General features: G+C 37.1%; 1 protein-coding gene across 3 annotated transcripts; it reads left to right on the top strand.

Annotated features, from left to right (window-relative positions):
• The first annotated feature begins 1,557 nt into the window (after nt 1-1,557).
• Nucleotides 1,558-12,213, top strand: LOC142355966 (uncharacterized). 3 transcript variants are annotated; one of them, XM_075407967.1, is made up of 3 exons: nt 1,558-1,615; nt 2,885-3,166; nt 11,713-12,213. In XM_075407967.1, exons 2-3 carry the CDS (start codon nt 2,915-2,917, stop codon nt 12,097-12,099), a joined length of 639 nt encoding a protein of 212 aa, XP_075264082.1. In that variant the 5' UTR covers nt 1,558-1,615; nt 2,885-2,914; the 3' UTR covers nt 12,100-12,213. The 3 variants fall into 3 exon arrangements, with proteins under 3 accessions (XP_075264082.1, XP_075264083.1, XP_075264084.1); XM_075407968.1 differs by lacking the exon at nt 1,558-1,615 and adding an exon at nt 2,232-2,295; XM_075407969.1 differs by lacking the exons at nt 1,558-1,615; nt 2,885-3,166 and adding an exon at nt 7,171-7,200.
• Nucleotides 12,214-22,610: the final 10,397 nt, after the last annotated feature.

Genomic DNA, 22,610 nt, shown 5'->3' on the forward strand with positions numbered 1-22,610 from the left:
AGCAGAGATTTCATCACCATTTAAATTAGATCTTACATAATATTGGTGAAGTTTGCCAGGAATAAAGAGGCGGATTACTTTCAAACTTTTGGAAATTCTGATAATGTCCTATTCTGAAGAGAAGGAATGTTGATTGAATCAATGGATTCTGAAAACCAACCATATTTTTAATGAGAGACTCCAATTGCATATGCAGTCTCAATAAAAACAACGTTTTGTCAAATAGTTTCTCGAAAAAAAACAGACAAACTATAAACAGAAATTTCTTATCCGACGAATTATTCAAGTCCAAACTTGGTATGGGAGAACAACAATATTTATAAAAGTTCAGTCATATACTCAATAAACACAGAAGATCTCTAATAATAACTCTTATATGATTAACTCTTTGACCCGACTAAAGTTCTCTTTTAAAATAGTAGGACATCATCATAATGTCCAAAAAAACAGTTAAAACCCAACTAATTTCCTTGGCCAGCATTTTTTTTCTGACATTTTCTATACATTGGCTCCCAAACCAAGTGTTGTTGGATTTTTGACCCATATGAAGTATATATTTCTTACTTTGGGTCAAAATTGTCAAAATTACTTGTGAAAACCAAAATTTTTCTCGGCAAATTTTACTAAAGATTTTTTATCTGATCGAGCCATCAAATAAATTTTCAAAAATTCTAAGATCAATTTTTCGTTACATGCTATTTCATTTAAGATCAACGAATGTAAACATTGAGTTTATTTAAGATCAGCACTATTTCAAACTCTGAAACATATCAAAACACATTGTATGATTTGGTTCGCATTTTTAATTTATCTACGTTTATCAACGCGAAAAATAATGTAAGACATACTCTTAGAAAAACAAAATGATCTAATGACATTGCTCCTTTTAACGCAAAACTATGTATACATTGATCTACACATGCCTTTTTCTATAAGATTTGCGCAAACAAAACCTTACAAAACCAAATAAAATGAAAAAAATCTTTTGTTTCTCGTGTGTGCCATCATTTATTTAGCTTTAATCGAACCTGAATATATATATATATATATATTCTGTTTATGTTACCAAGCAACTTTATTAGTTGACATTTGCAACAAATGTTTAGTGGCATATTTAGGTCCCTAAATTGCGCTCTCAGTTTTTTGTTTGGTTTGTTTTGTTTTGATTTTCCTTGGGTTTTTAAAGATTCTTTTCAATTGAAAAAAGATAATCATCAACATACAAAAATTTATTTCAGCGAATCAACCACTGCAAAAAAAATCCTAGGCGACTCAAAATTTCAACTGTTGCATCAGTTTGATTTTTGACAACTGGGGAGATTGAAGCCATCTCGAAAAGTTGCTGAGTTAACAGCGAGAGGGCTCATCAGATTTATGCACTGCTACCCTGAGAAACCAGTGCAATGTTAACTGACGTTTGTCAGTCAAACAGATGCAGACGTTTTTCGAATTTCATGTTGATCTGCTTTGTTGATCATAGTGTGGGTTGGCTCCGGGCGTAACTAAAAATTACTGATTACAACTGCGTTCCCAAAAACTTAAAAATTTCTGTCCAATGCTCATTCTTGTTGAAAACTTATATAAAAGCTGGAGCGCCGTTTCACGAAAATTATAAGTTAGTCTGATTTTTTCTAGTCAGTATCTTGGAAGAAAATGAAACGATAAATGATTAAAGCAGCAGCTTATGCCTATTAGTAGCCAAAAACATCCCAAAATGCTTCCAAAATTTTTCCATTTTTCCCAACGCTTTAGTATAACCTTTTAAAGTAATTAGTTTTAGGTATTTCTGAGTGGCTAACTTACCTGGGTTTTTTAGACAAGAAACCTAAAACATATTTCTGGAATGTGTGATGATCCTCTCTTCGAACATTATTGTTGAGCTGTCTCCAAATTAGTAACGTCTGCAAACTGACATTTTGGGGTTGTCTTTGCAACTCAAATTTTTTAAAGAAAAAAAATTATTTTTGTTCAGAATTTTAACCAATTATTTTTCAAATGGACTGATTTTAAGTCAGCTGTGAGAAGATTTCAGATAGAGAGTTTTTTATATTACCTCAAACCAATTTTGAATCCTCTTTCTTTTTGATTGGTTGAATATAAACACGCGGAGGTTGTTGGCAGATTTTTGACTCAAATTATCGTCTTGAAAAATAACTCCCGCAAAAACTGTTTGCTTTATAAGTGAATCAAACTTCCACGTGGTTGCTTTTGACTTTTAACTTTCGTAGCATGCCGTAACCACCGCACTAAATGCGCTTTGTGGTAATTGCCTACAAACCAGCTAAAGTATAAATAGTGTGTATACTACCATATTAATAGCCAGTTATAAGCTACAAAAGTATGACTTTATTCTGCTCAGACTTGATTTTGGGGTATTTGTATTTTTCAGAATAAACAAGAAAATTTTAACTTGGGCGAACTCTATCAACTCACTATATTCATAAAGCGCTGAAAAGTTCTGAGACTCAAGTGCGAGCAAGCGAAAATTTTTGTTTTTTTTCGGAAGATGGTGGTCAAAGTAATTATATTAATATGAAGATAATTTTTCTAGCCTACCAGAGTTTTTCGTTAAAATGTTTTTCCGAGTCTTTAGGAGACTTGCCGAGCATTTGAAGGCAGAATTCGTCCTGTCGAGGTTATTTTTTTTGCTTGTTGATAGCGGAATGGCTTGAGAACGTTGTTTTTTTTCATATCGGAAAAATTGAGCTGGCATATACATTTTGTACTCTCTTCCAAAGTGTATATACATTTAATACGGAAGTAATCTGAACAAATGTCCAACAAAGTGCCGTCAAAGGCGAATAGCCTAATCAATGCATTATTTGCCCATACCTGTTTGTGAATGGGAGTGTTTGGTTATTCATTATCAAACCTTTTTTTTGAGGTTTCTGAAGCCCAGAGGACACAAAAACTGATGCCCGAAGTTGGAATGCCTCTCATTAGCGCGATGCTTGCACTACTTTTGATTTGTTCAATCCTAGACACTGATGTTGAGGCGGCGGTGACCTTTGGATGTCGACCAGGCTCCTTTCCCGTTGAGAACACAACCTCTTCAGCGTGTTTTGCTGTGTTGGATCCAGGAGCAAATCCTATGAATGCCTCCGACGCTAGGAACAAATGTATGACACAAAACCCATTGAGTGATCTTGTTTACGTCATGAAAAAAGTAAGTTCTCACGTTTTTGTCGATCAAATGAGCCGTCCTGCCGTTCCTGGCACATTTATTAGATTGTTTCATAGCCAATTTTCCACCGTTATTTCATGTTAATCCACGGAAAGGCGCTCTTCTGACAAAAATCCATTACATACACGAAATAAACATCTGATTGAAGCAACAAAAAAGTTTCATCCCCCAAATTTTTTTTTATATATATAGAAGCTCATTCTTTCGATTTTACAGATAATAAATAATCTTAATTAAGATTATTTATTATCTGTAAAATCGAAAGAATGAGCTTCTACATATAAAAAAAATTTTTGGGGATGAAACTTTTTTTCGTAGAAGAAATGATGTTTTGATTAATCAAAACATCATTTATTCTACGAAAAAAAATTTTTTGCTTCGCATTGCCAGCAAAAACTAGTCTCTGCAACAAATAAAAATCTATTGATAAAATCTGGACGGAGAAGAAAGCTGGAAGAAGCTTTTGAAAGCTTGCAGTTTTGTTATTAGCTCCATGTGCTGATGAAAAGTCAAACTTGGAATAAAATAGGACTATACTTTAGCAACAACAACATCGAAACCCTTTTAAAAAATTGAAATTCGGGCTTTTAGCAGTTCGTTTCTTTTGTGAAAAGACAAAAAACGCTTTAAAAGATCATTATAACGCTGCAGCGTTTTAATTTGTCAATTGCAGAAAAAAATCTTTTACTGCCAGTAAGAGACACCAGTTTACACAGAGAGCTAAGCACATTTTAACAAACTGTTTTTAGTTTGAAACCCATTGAGTGATCTTGTTTACGTCATGAAAAAACTAAGTTCTCACGTTTTTGTCGATCAAATGAGCCGTCCTGGCGTTCCTGGCACATTTATTAGATTGTTTCATAGCCAATTTTCCACCGTTATTTCATGTGAATCCACGGAAAGGCGCTCTTCTGACAAAAATCCATTACATACACGAAATAAACATCTAATTGAAGCAACAAAAAAGTTTCATCCCCAATTTTTTTTTATATATATAGAAGCTCATTCTTTCGATTTTACAGATAATAAATAATCTTAATTAAGATTATTTATCATCTGTAAAATCGAAAGAATGAGCTTCTATATATAAAAAAAATTTTTGGGGATGAAACTTTTTTTCGTAGAATAAATGATGTTTTGATTAATCAAAACATCATTTTTTTTACGAAAAAAATTTTTTTGCTTCGAATTGCCAGCAAAAACTAGTCTCTGCAACAAATAAAAATCTATTGATAAAATCTGGACGGACAGGAAAGCTGGAAGAAGCTTATGAAAGCTTGCAGTTTTGTTGTTAGCTCCATGTGCTGATGAAAAGTCAAACTTGGAATAAAATAGGACTATACTTTAGCAACAACAACATCGAAACCCTTTTAAAAAATTGGAATTCGGGCTTTTAGCAGTTCGTTTCTTTTGTGAAAAGACAAACAACGCTTTAAAAGATCATTATAACGCTGCAGCGTTTTAATTTGTCAATTGCAGAAAAAAATCTTTTACTGCCAGTAAGAGACACCAGTTTACACAGAGAGCTAAGCACATTTTAACAAACTGTTTTTAGTTTGAAACCCATTGAGTGATCTTGTTTACGTCATGAAAAAACTAAGTTCTCACGTTTTTGTCGATCAAATGAGCCATCCTGGCGTTCCTGGCACATTTATTAGATTGTTTCATAGCCAATTTTCCACCGTTATCTCATGTTAATCCACGGAAAGGCGCTCTTCTGACAAAAATCCAATACATACACGAAATAAACATCTAATTGAAGCAACAAAAAAATTTCCCCCCCCAAAATTTTTTTTATATATATAGAAGCTCATTCTTTCGATTTTACAGATAATAAATAATCTTAATTAAGATTATTTATTATCTGTAAAATCGAAAGAATGAGCTTCTATATATGAAATAATTTTTGGGGATGAAACTTTTTTTCGTAGAATAAATGATGTTTTGATTAATCAAAACATCATTATTTCTACGAAAAAAAATTTTTTGCTTCGCATTGCCAGCAAAAACTAGTCTCTGCAACAAATAAAAATCTATTGATAAAATCTGGACGAAGAAGAAAGCTGAAAGAAGCTTTTGAAAGCTTGCAGTTTTGTTGTTAGCTCCATGTGCTGATGAAAAGTCAAACTTGGAATAAAATAGGACTATACTTTAGTAACAACAACATCGAAACCCTTTTAAAAAAATGGAATTCAGGCTTTTAGCAGTTCGTTTCTTTTGTGAAAAGACAAACAACGCTTTAAAAGATCATTATAACGCTGCAGTGTTTTAATTTGTCAATTGCAGAAAAAATCTTTTACTGCCAGTAAGAGACACCAGTTTACACAGAGAGCTAAGCACATTTTAACAAACTGTTTTTAGTTTGAAACCCATTGAGTGATCTTGTTTACGTCATGAAAAAACTAAGTTCTCACGTTTTTGTCGATCAAATGAGCCGTCCTGGCGTTCCTGGCACATTTATTAGATTGTTTCATAGCCAATTTTCCACCGTTATTTCAAATTAATCCACGGAAAGGCGCTCTTCTGACAAAAATCCATTACATACACGAAATAAACATCTAATTGAAGCAACAAAAAAGTTTCATCCCCAATTTTTTTTTTATATATATAGAAGCTCATTCTTTCGATTTTACAGATAATAAATAATCTTAATTAAGATTATTTATTATCTGTAAAATCGAAAGAATGAGCTTCTATATATAAAAAAAATTTTGGGGGATGAAACTTTTTTTTCGTAGAATAAATGATGTTTTGATTAATCAAAACATCATTTTTTCTACGAAAAAAATTTTTTTGCTTCGCATTGCCAGCAAAAACTAGTCTCTGCAACAAATAAAAATCTATTGATAAAATCTGGACGGAGAAGAAAGCTGGAAGAAGTTTTTGAAAGCTTGCAGTTTTGTTGTTAGCTCCATGTGCTGATGAAAAGTCAAACTTGGAATAAAATAGGACTATACTTTAGCAACAATAACATCGAAACCCTTTTAAAAAATTGGAATTCGGGCTTTTAGCAGTTCGTTTCTTTTGTGAAAAGACAAACAACGCTTTAAAAGATCATTATAACGCTGCAGCGTTTTAATTTGTCAATTGCAGAAAAAAATCTTTTACTGCCAGTAAGAGAAACCAGTTTACACAGAGAGCTAAGCACATTTTAACAAACTGTTTTTAGTTTGAAACCCATTGAGTGATCTTGTTTACGTCATGAAAAAAATAAGTTCTCACGTTTTTGTCGATCAAATGAGCCGTCCTGGCGTTCCTGGCACATTTATTAGATTTATTCATAGCCAATTTTCCACCGTTATTTCACGTTAATCCACGGAAAGGCGCTCTTCTGACAAAAATCCATTACATACACGAAATAAACATCTAATTGAAGCAACAAAAAAGTTTCATCCCCAAATTTTTTTTTTATATATATAGAAGCTCATTCTTTCGATTTTACAGATAATAAATAACCTTAATTAAGATTATTTTTTATCTCTAAAATCGAAAGAATGAGCTTCTATATATAAAAAAAGTCTTGGGGATGAAACTTTTTTTCGTAGAATAAATGATGTTTTGATTAATCAAAACATCATTTTTTCTACGAAAAAAAGTTTTTGCTTCGCACTGCCAGCAAAAAGTAGTCTCTGCAACAAATAAAAATCTATTGATAAAATCTTGACGGAGAGGAAAGCTGGAAGAAGCTTTTAAAAGCTTGCAGTTTTGTTGTTAGCTCCAGGTGCTGATGAAAAGTCAAACTTGGAATAAAATAGGACTATACTTTAGCAACAACAACATCGAAACCCTTTTAAAAAATTGGAATTCAGGCTTTAAGCAGTTCGTTTCTTTTGTGAAAAGACAAACAACGCTTTAAAAGATCATTATAACGCTGCAGCGTTTTAATTTGTCAATTGCAGAAAAAAATCTTTTACTGCCAGTAAGAGACACCAGTTTACACAGAGAGCTAAGCACTTTTTAACAAACTGTTTTTAGTTTGAAACCCATTGAGTGATCTTGTTTACGTCATGAAAAAAGTAAGTTCTCACGTTTTTGTCGATCAAATGAGCCGTCCTGGCGTTCCTGGCACATTTATTAGATTGTTTCATAGCCAATTTTCCACCGTTATTTCATGTTAATCCACGGAAAGGCGCTCTTCTGACAAAAATCCATTACATACACGAAATAAACATCTAATTGAAGCAACAAAAAAGTTTCATCCCCAAATTTTTTTTTATATATATAGAAGCTCATTCTTTCGATTTTACAGATAATAAATAATCTTAATTAAGATTATTTATTATCTGTAAAATCGAAAGAATGAGCTTCTATATATAAAAAAAATTTTGGGGGATGAAACTTTTTTTCGTAGAATAAATGATGTTTTGATTAATCAAAACATCATTTATTCTACGAAAAAAAATTGTTTTGCTTCGCATTGCCAGCAAAAACTAGTCTCTGCAACAAATAAAAATCTATTGATAAAATCTGGACGGAGAAGAAAGCTGAACGAAGCTTTTGAATGCTTGCAGTTTTGTTGTTAGCTCCATGTGCCGATGAAAAGTCAAACTTGGAATAAAATAGGACTATACTTTAGCAACAACAACATCGAAACCCCTTTAAAAAATTGGAATTCAGGCTTTTAGCAGTTCGTTTCTTTTGTGAAAAGACAAACAACGCTTTAAAAGATCATTATAACGCTGCAGCGTTTTATTTTGTCAATTGCAGAAAAAAATCTTTTACTGCCAGTAAGAGACACCAGTTTACACAGAGAGCTATGCACATTTTAACAAACTGTTTTTAGTTTGAATTTAATGCTCTGCTGAAAAAGGTAGATTTCTTTTTCAGCTGTCCTTTTTCATTGTTCTTTCTGATCACCATTTTTTGTGTCACCATTTGGATCCGCATTACAAAATTGATCCTGGATTTTAACAGCAAAGACTTTTTCTAGTTGTGGGTCAATTTTTCCAGTTTCCTAATTTCGTCCAAATTCGAACTTCTTAATTGTTCCACTTCAATCGTTGGGAGTTTATCGTGGTTGGAATTTCCAAAATTGCAATTCAGAAAAATTAAACAGCAATTGCAGCTGAGGACATCTGATCTTTGTAAATTTGCTTGTGTGTCACATCAACATTAATCACAATAACAAAAATTAAAATAAAATCCTTCGAGAAATCAGACACAATTAATGCCAACATTAGCTGACGAGAACAAAGCTCAAACTCAACGAAATTGCAAGAACCGTGCAAAATAACCAATCGTCTTGCAAAGGTTTTGTAAGATAGTCACTTCTAGCACGATTTTTGAAGATAATTTTTCCTTTTTCAAGAATCTTGCAAGGTACTGCTACATAACTATCAGTTCTGGGCTCGGGAAGATGGTCTAGGTTTTATTGAGCAGTTATGTTTTTGGCCTGAACACTGTTATTGGGACCCGACTTTGTTCTCTACTCTGGTAATCAGCGACCACTTTGTTCTGGATACTGCTGCTCAGATTTCACATTCGACTGGACATTGTCGATCAAATTGAGCAATTGTCACTTTGCTTTGCGCAATTTTGATCAGAGGTCAATTTGGCAGGAGAGCGTTGATAACAAGTAATCCTGATTTCAAATTAGTGATCTGATGCGATCTGGTGATCTGGTCTCAAAACTGTTGATCATCAATCTCACATTGATCTAGACACTGTTGATCAAGTGTCACTTGGTTTTGGAAACTCTGGAATAGAGTCCACTTTTTGACTGGAGATAGCTTACTTCCGGACGCTGGAGAACAGCTGTCTTTTTGGTGTGGATACTCTTGATCAGCAGTCACTTTGTACTGCAGATTGTTGATCAGAGTTCAAATTCGTATTCACACTATTTATCAAAAGTCAAATTGGTCAGAACAATGTTAATCATAGGTCAGTTTGGTGTGGACACTGTTGGTGAGATCCTTTTTGACTTCTACAACGGAATTCAAAAGTCACTTTTTTCGGGTAAAATTGAGCAGAGGTCACTTTGGTCTAAAGACTGTTGATCAGCTGTTATTTTGGTTTGCTCACTCTTGTTAAGAGGTCAACTTGATCTGAAGCTTGCTGGTCAGAGGTTAATTTGGTTTAAAGTTTTTCATCAGATGTCAGTTTGGTCTCGAAATTGTTGATGAAATCTCACTTCGATCTGAAGACTCTTGATCAAATGTCGCTTTGGTTTGGAGACTCCCGATCAAAGGTCAGTGTGGTCCGGAGATCCGAAGTCACTTAAATTTTGGCAGTGTTGATTAACTGCCAATTTGATCTGAACACTCCTGATCTAGACTACTTAATCTCGCTTTGATCTAGACACTGTTAACCAGATGTCACTTTGGTTTGGAAAGTATTCAAATAAAACCACTTATTAAGGGATATTATTAATCAGAGGTTGTAACACTGTCGATCAAAACATAAATTGGTTCAGAAGCCATTTGGATGTGGAAACTGCTGATCAGATGTAACGTTATTCTGAACACTTTTGACCAAGTTTCACTTTGGTCTGGACACTGTTGATATCATTTTGGTCTGGCTATTGTTGACTTTGAGTTAAAGCTGTTGATCAGATGTCAGTTTGATCTCAACAGTGTGGATCAAATCTCGAGATATTCAAAGCCAAAGTGACATTTGATCAACTGTGTCGCGATCAAAGACAATCTTTATCAACTATGCCCAGATTAAAAGTAACATCTTATCACCGGATCAGATTGACAGTCGATTAACAGTGTTCCAACTAAAGTAACCTCTGACTAAAGATTTCTAGACCAGTCTGATCTCTGATCAAGAGATTCTAAACCAAAATGACCATTTGACCAAAATTGTGCAGTTCAAAATTTTAATCAAACGGTCATTTTGGTTTAGAATCTCTTGATCGAAGATCACACTGGTCTGGAGATCGTTGGTCAGAGGTCACTTTAGTTCGAACACTGTTAATCGGCTGCCAACCTGATTCGGTGATAAGATGTCACTTTTAATCGGGGCACACTTGACAAAAATTGTTTTTGATCGCGACACAATTGATCAAATGTCACTTTGGTTTTGAATATCTCGATCACAATTGAAGCTTGTTCAGATGTCAATTCGGTCTTCACATTAAAAAATAAAAGAAAAATTAGTCTGGATACCTTTAAATAAAGCTCAGTTCAATGTGGACACTATTGATTAGAGTTTGTTTTGGTCTGGATACTGCTGATCTGAGTATAATTTGGTGCTGGTCTGCACAGTTTGGCCTTGACATTTTTGAGCACGTTCACTTGTCTTTGAACTCTGTTGATCAGATGCCATTGCGGTCTGTGTACTATTGAAGTCATGTAACTCCAGTCTAAACGCTCTTGATCATAGGTCACATTTGTCTGGATAATGTTTATCAGATCCCACTGTGGTCTCAACGCTGTTGATAAGGGGTCACTTCGGTCTGAAAACTATTCTTCAAGTCCCACTGTGATCTTTATCAAATGGAATTTCGCTCTCGACACTGTTGAAAAGAAGTCACATAGGCTGGTCATGGTTTATCAATATCACTTTGTTCAGGCACTGTTGATCAGAGGTCATATCGGCTGGAGACTGTTGATCAGACATCATTATAGTAGCGACATTGTTGATCAGAGATTATTTCGTTCTGATCGGACACTTTTGATCAGAGGTAACTATGGTCGGGATACTTTTGATCATACCGTACTGTTGTCTCGACATTCTTGATCAGAGGTAACTTTTGCCTGAATACTTTTTTTTATCAGTTACCACTGTTCTCAAATGGAATTTCGGTCTGGAATTTCGTTCTCAATTGGAATTTCGGTTTTGATCAGTTCCCAGTGTGCTCCGAACTATCTTGACTAGATGAAAAACTTCTCCGGCCACTGTTAATCTGAGAACAAAATGGCCGCCCATTGTTAATCATAAAAAACATTGTTCTGACACTGTTGTGTAGAGGTCACTTCTCTCTGGACGCTGTTGATCAGAGACCATATCAGCTGGAAACTGTTGATTATGCATCATTTTGCTAAGGGCACTGTTGATCAAATATAACTTTGGCATAGACACTGTTGATCAGATGTTATTGTGGTCAAAGGAATAGTAATCAGTTTTCGAATTTGTCTGTAAAGGCTTTAACAGATCCCACTATAGTTCTGATATTTTGATCAGAGGCCACTTCATTCTTGACCCTACTAATCGCCCTATTGATCACATCAGTCTGAACACTGTAGATCATCTCACCTTGGTACGGAAACTGAACGCCAAATGTTCTTTTGGTAGGACACTGTTGATCAGATGTCCATTTGGTCACTGTTGAACAAAGCTATTTTTTGTCAGGATACTGCCAATCAGATGTCTTGTTGGTCTAGGGTATGTTAATCAAGTGTCATTTTAGTAGGCACTGTTGACCAGATGTCAGCTTCGTTTTGATCAGAAATCATTTTGGTCTGGACACTGTTGATCAGTGGTCACACTGTTCCGGAGTATGTTGATCGGAGATCATTTTGGTCTGAGACGATCTGATTCAAGCTCACGTAACCACTTATAATTTAATATGTATGCTGCAACAGAGTCAACTCCAACCAGTGGTGGACTTTGCAATCAAAAACGGGATTCCCGCCGCCGGAGAGGCAGGTTTCTGGGCACACTGGATCAGATTTCCAGATGCGCCTTTGTATTCAAACGGAACATTGAGTGAGTCAAATGAGGACATTCGAAAGAACCGTACTCTGTTCACTTCTCGGTTTGAAGGACAAAGACAAATGCAAATGCCAGGCGAATTGTGGAGAAATGAATCGCAGCCTGGAAATACTATGGACGCCCGCGACGAGAAATGCACAGCCCAGAGCCGACTGGGCAAACAGCCGGAATATCTTGGACTGGATGATTATGAAAGCAATGGACATCAGTTGCATTTCGCAGTTTGCCAGTCGGTCGGAATACCTGAGTTGAGCTAGCATTGTAAAAGATGTAATTGTTGTCCGAAAAAGTACTTCAATGAAACGAAATTTGAAAAAATTTTCATTTCAAGAAATTCACGATCTTAATTTTTTTAACAAAACTTAGGTCATCTGGGCTAGATCTTGTTAAGTACAGCATACTTGCCAACTTTTGATAAATGTTGATAAGATTTTGTGAAATTCTAAGAACCCACTTGAGAAATAATGCTGATTCTATAAAATCGTAACAATCTCAAACAAACTGTTAGCCTCAAAACAGCTAGTTTTCGCAAATTTCAAAAAAAACAACCAACAAATTGCAAACAGCAAAGTTTTACAAATATTTACTTTTCCTTACCAAGAAACTTAGCAAAATCTTTTCAAAGATATTTCAAATTTGGTTTCATTTGGATTATGCTATGGCTTAATATAACGGTTTGCATTGAACATTTTAATCCCTGGTGTGCGGTCTATTGATTTTAAATACTACGGGTCAGGGTGTCTGCTTGAAGTTCTGCAATAAACGTACTGAATTTCGCTATTTTTTCAACTTTCAGCTCCAAACTGTTACTACGTTGAAATTAGAGGCGCAGAAAATGGCCGTTGTTACGGGAGAAAACCTCAATAGTTTCCGCGAGGAGGACTGTATATACTTTCTCCTTTACAGCGGTAGCCTAAAGAGTACTCTAAGAAGATTTGAGAAAAAGACTCAACTTTTGGGTGAGATTTCATAAGTCGCATAGAAGTTAATTGCTTTTTCAATTTAAAATTTACTGATGCGTTTTGTTGTAGAACATTTCGAGCAAAATTTGCTGTGCTTTAGATTTCGTATATCACTTCTTAAGCAACAAAAATGAAAAGCACAGGTTAAAAAATATTTAAAAATTCTTAATGCTTAAACAGTTGCGGAGCTAAAGAAATATTAGCATCAAAAGACAATTAAAATTTTGACTACCTTTTTAAAATCATCACTAATGTGTTCAACGAATTATAGCAGATTAAAAAAAAACTGCATAACTCATCACAACAGTCCGTCTTCGCAATGGCTGTGACTTTAAGCATTACCAATTTTAAAACAAAGAATCGTTAATTTCCCCTAATATATTGCAGTAACTAAGCTTGACCATAAATCATTTCAGATGACAATAAATTACCACGTAATTTTAATTAAGAAATCATAATTTCATCTGATTTTGTCTCGAAAATTAGTCAACTCCTGAGATTGAGTTCTTCTCAAGCATAAAGCCTTTGAGTCTTTCAAGTGATAAAAGCAAGTCTATTTCTCACAAAACAGATGCTGAAACCCACTACATACTATGTTTCCCCCCACAATTGGTTCAAATCGTTTAACTTGAATAGCAAGGTTGAATAAACGAACTGATGGAATGTGTACTAGATATATAGTGGGCAGAACACATACTTAAGGTTTCACAAAAATTTTGGTAAAAACTTTAGGGGAAGTAGTTCTCCTTGAGAATTTTGGTTTTATTAAAATAGTTTTTCCAATAAAGTACTAAGACTGAGTTTGCGTTCTGAAATTGGCCACTCTTTTTATTATGGGAAGATAAGAACCCTTCTTTGGCGTTGCGTTCTTCTCGTTCTTCAAGCTTTTATCAAGAAGAAGCCCAAAGTAACATCACAACTACAGATAAAAACAACAAAACAGCCAAAATACATCATCAAGACCGACACAAAGAGCATTTAGGCACTACAACAGCTTATTATCTTACAAGAGAAACTTGAGCTTCTTCGAAGTCCCGCGGTTCACACATAGGAGTTGCAACAGAACATACAAAGAAGCTGAGATTGTCATAAACAGACCTTTTTTGATGCTCATTCAACAAGACCCTATCATAGAGCAGCAAAAAATAAAAATTTTGAGGAAGAAGCAGTCGCTCCTATTTTAGCAGAACCAGAAAATTCAGACTTTTTTCGAGGATGCCGACAATTTGGATGACGAAATGATTGCGACATAGGAAATTGATAAAAAGATCTGCCAAAATATCGCCTTTTTTCATCGTTTTGTTCAAGGGAAGACGACAATAATCTTATTACAGGACACCCCGCTGTTGACTGGAAGCATCACGAACATGAGAAACTTGCAGAATATCGAACTCACAATGCTCGATCTGTGGGGACATATGCGATATGCTTTTCTGGGAGCTATATGGACTGGATTGGGTCTTTTTCTACCAGGCATTCAAGGGAGCAGTAATTGACAATGATCAGTTGACAGGCAGCAGTTTTGGAAGTCATCTCTAAAATGAGAAGCAAGCCCGAAGTTTTGTCATGAGTTACTGACACAGACGCCAAATTCAATGTGGCAAAAGAAGTTTGCAGAACAGATAAAAAAACGATATTTTGAAACTCAGTGCTAATATTCAGGGAACTTTCAAGCCTCGGGCAGTGCATAAAAGACCAGAGAACTGCGAAAACTTGTTGAAACGATGGAAGAACAAAGATTCTCTTTTTGAACAATTAACATGGGGCAGCCGGTGGAGCACAAGCACCTTTTTTTTTCACTCAATTGCGGAGAAACTACAGTCAAAAACATGAAAATTCTGGGGTTTTTTTTCTAAAATTAAGGAACCACAGATTTACAACAAGTTTATCATTTTCTTAGAGGAACGCTTTAAAGCCCTGGGGTCAGAACCACCAACAGCAGTCTCGCAATTGAAGACAAAAGTTCACATCAGCATCAAAATAATTCAAGGAGGCAGCTTCACATGGATATCCCGTCCATGAGTCAACAGTGTTTTTGTAGTGAAGAAGAGCACCACATTTCTAAATGTGGAACGTTTAAAAGTTTAGGTGTTAAGGAGCGAGCCCAGCTGATCAAACTTGAAGGACTCTGTTCCAACTTAACTCGACCAAGACACTGACCAGAAAAGTGCAACGGTTTTTCGCGCTGACAGTGTGGACGGAAGCATCACACATTGATACATAGAGAAGACACACATCAAAGCAATTCCAAGAAGACAAATCGACTGGAAATTTCCACAAAGCCAGTACCAAGGAACAACTGAAAAAGCTGTCTGCAGAGAAGTCAAGAAGCAAAGAGCTGACAACCAAACAAACAATAGCAGCAGCTCTCACAGATCAAGACAAGATGAGGGACTTCAATCTGCCTTCAGACAACCATTGTAGCCGAAAATGTTGTGGGAGAAACCATACCTCTGCGAGAAATTCTAGATTTAGCATTACCAAAAAACCTAATATCAGAAGCTGTAGTACAAAGACTTCAACTAGAGCGGAAGCGAAACAACACTCGTTTTTGATCTTGGAGGAAACGAAGTGTCAACTAATTGCAGACACGCTGACATTTGCCTTCAACCGAAAAGCAGAGCACATATTGTAATTACAGCGTCGGTCTTAACAAAGATGACAAACGATTTGCCTTATCGGCTTGCCAAACAAACAGTTGAGAGACAGTTAAATATATACTGCCAGCAGATACTTACCTCAACGGACCGTCTCAAATTGAACTTATCATAGCTGTTGGACACTTTGAGGATTCAATTTTTCAGAAGAATATTGTTCAAATTAGCAATCAGTTGTCGTTTATACGGTCCTGATGTAAGCTATTTTGATTATGATCGGCCTTTCTTCTCTATTGTTTTGTAAGCATTCTGTTCTTTATTTGTTCAAAGTTAAATCTTCTTTTTTGAAGTTTCGCTGACTGTACGTGAGCTCTGCTAGCGTTTATCGTTTTCAATCTAAGTTTTCTCCTTTTTGCTAGTTTTTACAGTAATGCCTGTGACTTTTTCTAACAATAAATCCCTCTGTGGTCGCCAATGTGGAATTTGAAAAACTGGTGTGGAGATTCCCTAATCAAAACCAACAATTTGTAGATACTTGAAAATTGAAAAAAAACAGAGAACTAGAATAATGTTAACTTCGAAAGCCTATTATTATACTATATAACAGAGAGGGTCATACCAGGCCCTTCTATTACTCCTAAGATTCAGATTGGAGGCAGCAGTATTTTTAAAATAGTAATAATAAAGTTGGATTCAGAGTTCTCTAGCCACAACTAAGAGCTAAAGGTATGAAAACGGAAAACAAGTAAAAAATAGGTGGTACTGTGGTTGAGAAGTTTAACAAGTTTTTTATGCAACTAAGTTAAGCTAAGAGGTCAACCTGTGACCCAAAAGACTACAAAAATTGCAGATAAGGCGAAGTTCGTCGTAGTTCACTCCACAACCCAACCAGTGATAATCAACCACTTGAAAAAAGAACGCAAGAGCTATTGCCCGTCAGGTACTCCGGGGTTACTGCAGACCGTGTTAAGTGTCTACTCGGTTCACCCATCCATACCACATGGTTTAGTCTTACTCGCCAAGTCAACCACGAGCAGGCAACCCTACCCTCAGAGTGGCTTCACTTATTCAGTCTCCAAAGGAGTGCGGCGATTGATACTCTTAGAAACTCTCGTCTGCAGCCACTCTCTTCATGTCCAAGTCCCGGGAGATCTTAGCTTAAACTAATATACATTGATCTCTGTAAAACCACCTATGTTCCTAAGTAGCTAAGATTTGTTTTGAATGAAACCAATATCTAACTTAAGAAATTACTAGACTTATAAATTAAAGATTGCAATATCACCAAAGACATTCATTCTAACTAAATCAAAGCTCGAATCAAACTAAGTGTATTCTAAAACAAGTCTCCTAACTATTTTTTATTTCTCCACCAATCTTTGTTTTAAATTTGGTATCAACATAATTTGAGAGAATCAAATCATATTTCTAACCCTGATCTGTTCAAATAACTATTTAACTTTGGTCTAATTTCGGTTTTGGTTGATATGGTTCATGGAGCAAATCTAAAGGTTATTTCAAATTTCTTTAAAATTCGTTTTCCTGTAATTCTTAAGCTTCAAATTCTACAGTTCCCCCTCGGTCTCTACTATTCTCCTGAATAGTTGTAATTCATCACAAGTTTTTATCGCCAATTAGGCAAATGGATTATGCGAGGAATACAAGGATACAAGGTTATAAGAGATTACAGGGAAGCTACAACTCTCATTAAAAAGCGGACGACACTAGTTTGTTCTGCTCATTGACTCTACAAAATAACTCTGTGTGCTGTGTTGGGTGGTTGTCGTCCTCTGTTTTCTCATAGATTTCGCTCAATTGAGGTCGTGCCCTCCGTTTGAAGCATAATTTTTTCCATTTGCAGAGTAAAATTGTTGAGATTGTGAAAAAAGTGATAACCCATAAAAACAGTCCTAAGAAGTCTACCATTTTTTTTTTGCAGTTTTTGTGTTTTGTCTAGGCCGCACTTGGTTGCTCCGATGAAAATCTCGTACCAAATTTTTGATCGTCGCGGTTTCTAATTCAAGTGCTGGTTTTGCTTGTAGTTCGACATTGACATGTTCCATTACTTTGCTTTGGTAGTCCATGGTGGTACTTAGGGAACTCAGCTCGTGGTTTTCTGGTATCGGCAAGGTGAACGCTTCCTAAAGCAGAGGTTTGACTCCTACGGTCATAACCAACCCGGTTTTGTTCTGACAGTTGTCTGTTGAGCGGCGGAGAACCAAGCCTCCATTAGATATCTCAGTTCTCCCGTTACAAGGAGGTTGTATGATGCAACTTCGGCATCCGCTCAATCTTTTGCTCTTTATGGTGTAATCTCTGATTTCGGTTATCTAGTATTTTGTGGTTGCTGAAGAAGTAAGAAATTTTGAATGCACTGAATAGGTTGCAGTAGGCATTATTGGAAGAAGGATGATATCAAATTTACAGGTCTGTAAAACAACTGCTTCGTGACTAAAAAATAGACTGATCAGACAACCGGCTTTTTTGGTTTCTAGTCATTGAGAAGGTTTGTTCACAGAGTTTTAGTAATCTCGATCTTTGAAAAGAGAGAATTTGAATCTGTGCTTCAACAACTTCAGCAAAGTTAGTCGTAGCTTCCGAGACGACAATGAGTTCTTGCTCGGGTACAAGCACTGACGCTGTAGTTGAACTTGGAATAGGTTGGGCAAGGGGCACTCCTTTAAAGACTTTGTGGTTGGGGCTTTGACTTGACACCGGAATTTCGATTTTTAGGAGGAGCCCAATGTCCCCATCAAAAACATCACGAAGAAGCTCAAGTTCATAGTAGAGATTAACATGCTGGAGTGGTATTGACATCGTTTTGTGATGGAATCGAAGAGGTTGCAGAATTCGTTAGAGTTTGTCTTGTTCAACGGGTCTTGATGGTATTCTTCCGTTCTACATCTCCTGGAAATCCTCGCGAACTTTGTTACTGAAATGCTTGAGTTCATATTTAAAGGATTGCACTTCCGGATGAAGAGAAACTAACGTGAAGGAAACGTTATTGATCACGCTTTGAATTTTGAGGGAAAAGGTGAACACGTTGCTCCTATTGTGGTTGCAGACCTGGGCCTGCTGTATTTGTTCCAAAACGTATTCAAGGTTGTTAATGGCTTCCTCTACGGTTCCGAAGTTCCCAGCTGTACAGTTCAAGATAGTTTTCATTTATTCCTGCTGTTTTAAGTTTTAGTTGCCCAGGATGTGTTTTGTGTGTGTCATCTCTGTGGCTCGAGAAGTGGTGTAGCTCGTAGACCATGTATGCGGTTCAAGTGACATGCAATTTGTAGCATTCTTTCTTGGAGTCCTGACAAAGATGAAAGATGGAGAGCATTTTTCAAGCTGTTTTTTCCACTATGGGATCCAAAACAAAAACGGCCGCAGCTCCCGCTGCAAGCAACGTTATTGACATTTTCTTCCTTTTCAAGAGCTCGGTAGAATTTGCAAAGATCTTCACCTCTCAAATCAGCTGAGTCCTTTCTTCTTCGATCTCGTAAATGTCTCTTTGTAGCGATGTGATCAGGGTAATCTGACTGTTTTCCAGGATGCCGGTTAGTGTTTGGTTATTGCAGTATCCACACTACATCTCTCTGCGCACGTGAATTTCCATCTCCTGCGGATTTTCGAATTTTATTTAAATGCTCCCCAGTCAATATCCAAGGGTTCAAGAAAGGCACTGCAATTTCTATCAGTTCAATCGAATCAGCTAGAACGATCGGAGTCTGTGGGACGAATGCAATGTTTGCTCCAGTTGTTAACTCCGCTAGAGTCAACGGGGTAACAAGAAAGGGATAGCACCACTTCATTTAATAACGCCAAAGTTAGAGTAAACTGTACTTGTGGCGACAAAGTTTTTTGATACTAAGGTTTCAGTTTTTATTTAAAAAAAACCTGTGCAATTAAAATTTGGAACTAGGTTTCGTATTCGAATTGGTTCTAATGCCCGAACAAAAATGTTTTTTTTTTTCGTGCATGAATCATTTGCATTGTTCTAAGAACCGTTTTTTCTTTTTGCATGGAAAGTTTAATCAAACTAAGAAAATTAAAGATTGATTATCATATAGTCTGGTTCTGTTTTGCTTAAGTGCTATTTAATGTCTTAATCAAGACTTTTCTAACATTTTGATCGATTTTTTGTGTGTTTAGCGAGCGACCTTGGTAGAGAAAATTTTTATTAGTCCACGATAATTCTCTCTATCAAAGTGCTCACAGTACATTGATAAAAAAGTTTGGTAACTCTTCAAAATTTTGAGTCGAGTTTGTTAGTAGGTTCGTTATGTGCGCTATGATTAATGTTTTTTTTCTCATTGATTCCTTATCTTTTTGGGGAATCGCCTTGCCCGCTTGGGGCGTCCCTCCTTGTCAGAGAGTAGGCTTGGGCTCGGTGTTTTGAATTTGAGTGCCATGGGTGTCCGTTTCAAAACTTTCGCCTTATGAGGTCTATAGATGTTCTTGAACTCTGTATCGAAAATCTTATCGGGAGTAGTGCTTTGTTGATCCGTTGTCTCTGGTGGTTCCGTTTGCTCGGCACTTGGGGGAGAAGATTCCAGGTTGGCTTCTGTCAAGCTCTCTCTCTCTCTCTGTCACTAATTCCTTTCAGTTCAGTTGCATGTACTTCCTCGGCGTCCTGCATCTCGTGGTTTGCCTCTTGACTGATCGCAGAAGTTTTCTCCTGTTCCTAAAATTGATTGTGGGAGAAGTCATCTTCTTCCTCCATCCTTTGGTATCTCCAGGCGTTTCGAGGTTTTTCTGTGTTTTGACAAACATTTCATCTTGTAGTGTTTTCCGAGAAGAGTCCTTGGTTTGCTGTTTCTTCCAAGTCTCCTATTGCTGTCGGCTGTCGTTTTCCTAGTGAAGGTCGAGCAAAGATCTTGAGTTGATCAGGCTCTTCTTTCACGAGTTTCAGCCTATTGTAGTGCACAATAATCTGCCATTTGATACAACTGCCCGTTTTAGATATTTTGTAATGTGCATCGGAAGTTTTCTCTAACACAACGTAGGGGCCATCCCACGGCAAGAAGTACTTTCTCGATTTGACTTTGCGGGAGCGAACAGCCAAATTCGATCACCATTGCGGTAGTTTTCTTCAAAGACTTCTTCTTGGTATCGGTTTTTGCCTCTCTTGATTGAATCACATGGTTTCTCTGGCGTTCATGTGTGCTTCAAGAAATTGTTCCTCCAACCATCGAGTTAATTCATTACTTTTAATTCCGTAACCTGGTGCTTTGATATGAGTAAATCGATTGGTTATTTGCACTCCCGTCTGTCAACTAAATATAGGGGGTATCCCCTGTTATTCTGTGCACCGTTATGTTGTAGACGAGGCTTAGATATAGGAGCATCTCGTCCTAAGTGTTCGGATTTCCCGCACAGTTTTTCAAAATTACATCAGCAATGACCCGGTTGTGTCACTCAACTATGCCGTTGCTTTAAGGGTGGTAAATCTACGTCTTCGTGTTTTTTTTCCATCCGAACAGCGTGCAGAGGTCCAAGATAAGTTCATTGCAAAAATTTGAGCACTGATCAGTGGGAATTGAATCTGGGGCCCCAAACAGAGGAATCAATTTTTCCACGACTGCCTTTGCCATGGCCTCGGCAGTTGTGATTTGCAATGGTGTGCTGACTACAAATTTGGTGAAGTAGCCCGTGAGTACAAAAATATATGCTTGTACCCTCCTATTTTTGATTTGGTCACTGGCGAAGGATGTCTGCGGCAATTTTGTTGAAACAAATTCCTACGTTGATTGTTTGCGTTGGTGATTTCCGTTTCTTCCCTGCTCTGGATCACGACTGACACGTCAAACAGTTTTAACCACTCCCCTCGATGTAGTTTCTCATATCTGGCCACCAGAAACGTTGCCTAGCTCTGTCGAGTGTCATCTGAAAAGCGAAGTGTCCCCCATTTATCTTAGAGTCGTCTAGTTGTTCTAGCACTTTTCCCGTAGACTCCTGGGCACCACGAAATGTCTGACATTAGAATTTGTTCCCTCAATAAGCCACTTTCGGTAGAGAACACACACCAGAGTGCCAACGCATCCTCTCCGGCTGCAATAGCTGGTTTTATTCACGCTAAGAATGACAAGGGACGTTTGCGTGTCATTTTTGTCAGCATTGGCCCCTTGGAAAACGAGTTTAGTTGCAGTGTCGTGCGCCTGATGTTTTCTTGCCGCTTCTCTGCCCTCCCCTAGAATAATTTACATTGAAATCTCGTCGTTGTTGCTAGGATTTTTTTCATGTTTGCTGTATTGCTCCAGATTTCTGGTCATTCGGACTCTTCCAAAATTGTTATTGCTGCAGTGGTTGCTTCCACCGTCAGTTTCAGGAACTTTTATCTCGGAATTGTTGAAAATGATAGTTTCTGTGGTCATCTGGGTCCCACCAACCTCGGTTTTGGCCGGAGTAATCACTCTCATTGTCGGTCGACCATTCGAGTCCAATTTTCCTTATGGATGCCCGTTCTGCCGTCACGGCATCATAGAGCTCCCGGAAGCCCATAGTGTAGGGACTTTCATATTCGTCGTCATTGTCGCTGTCCTGCTGTTGAGTTTTATTTTGATGTGGTAATTCGGAGTCCCACTCTGTGTTCTGAGGTACGAAATTTGAATCCGAATCCATTCTGTATGCTCTTCTTCGGACTCATGCCTGGTGAACGTTAGAATTTTTGCCATTTGATTTTTGGGGGTTAGTGGGTGGGTTAGTTTTATTAATGTTGATGAACCTGGGGAGTGTTCCGGTGAAGTCACAATTTGGATATGCCCGAGTGTGTCGCTTAAATTTGGGGGCAGTCGCCGACCATCTCTTTCTTCTACTCTTCAGTCAAATCGGGAGTCTGGCTACCTTGTCGTGAAAGTCCATCTGCGTTTCCATTTTTCTCACTGGGACGTTGAACCACCTGAAAGTCAAACTCTTGAAGCATTTGTAACCTTCAAAAGTTCATGCCATCGTTATTTTGCCTGAACAGTAATTAAAAGTGAAGCATGGTCTGTTCTCAACCCAAACTTTGTCCCCCATAAGTATGGTTTGTACCACTTCATCGCCTGGATTACAGCTAGTGCCTCCCGCTTTGTGGTTGAATATTTACATTCGGCTGGCGATAGCACTCTGCTTGCAAACAACACCGGATGCTGAACAACATCTATGACATTAGAGAGTACTGTGCACAAACTGTTATCACTCGCGTCTGTATATAGCTCGAATGGTGAGCTGTAGTCT

The sequence above is a fragment of the Convolutriloba macropyga genome, unplaced genomic scaffold (genome assembly GCF_964194025.1).
Source record: "Convolutriloba macropyga unplaced genomic scaffold, txConMacr16.3 SCAFFOLD_1448, whole genome shotgun sequence".
NCBI classification, from domain to species: domain Eukaryota; kingdom Metazoa; phylum Xenacoelomorpha; order Acoela; family Convolutidae; genus Convolutriloba; species Convolutriloba macropyga.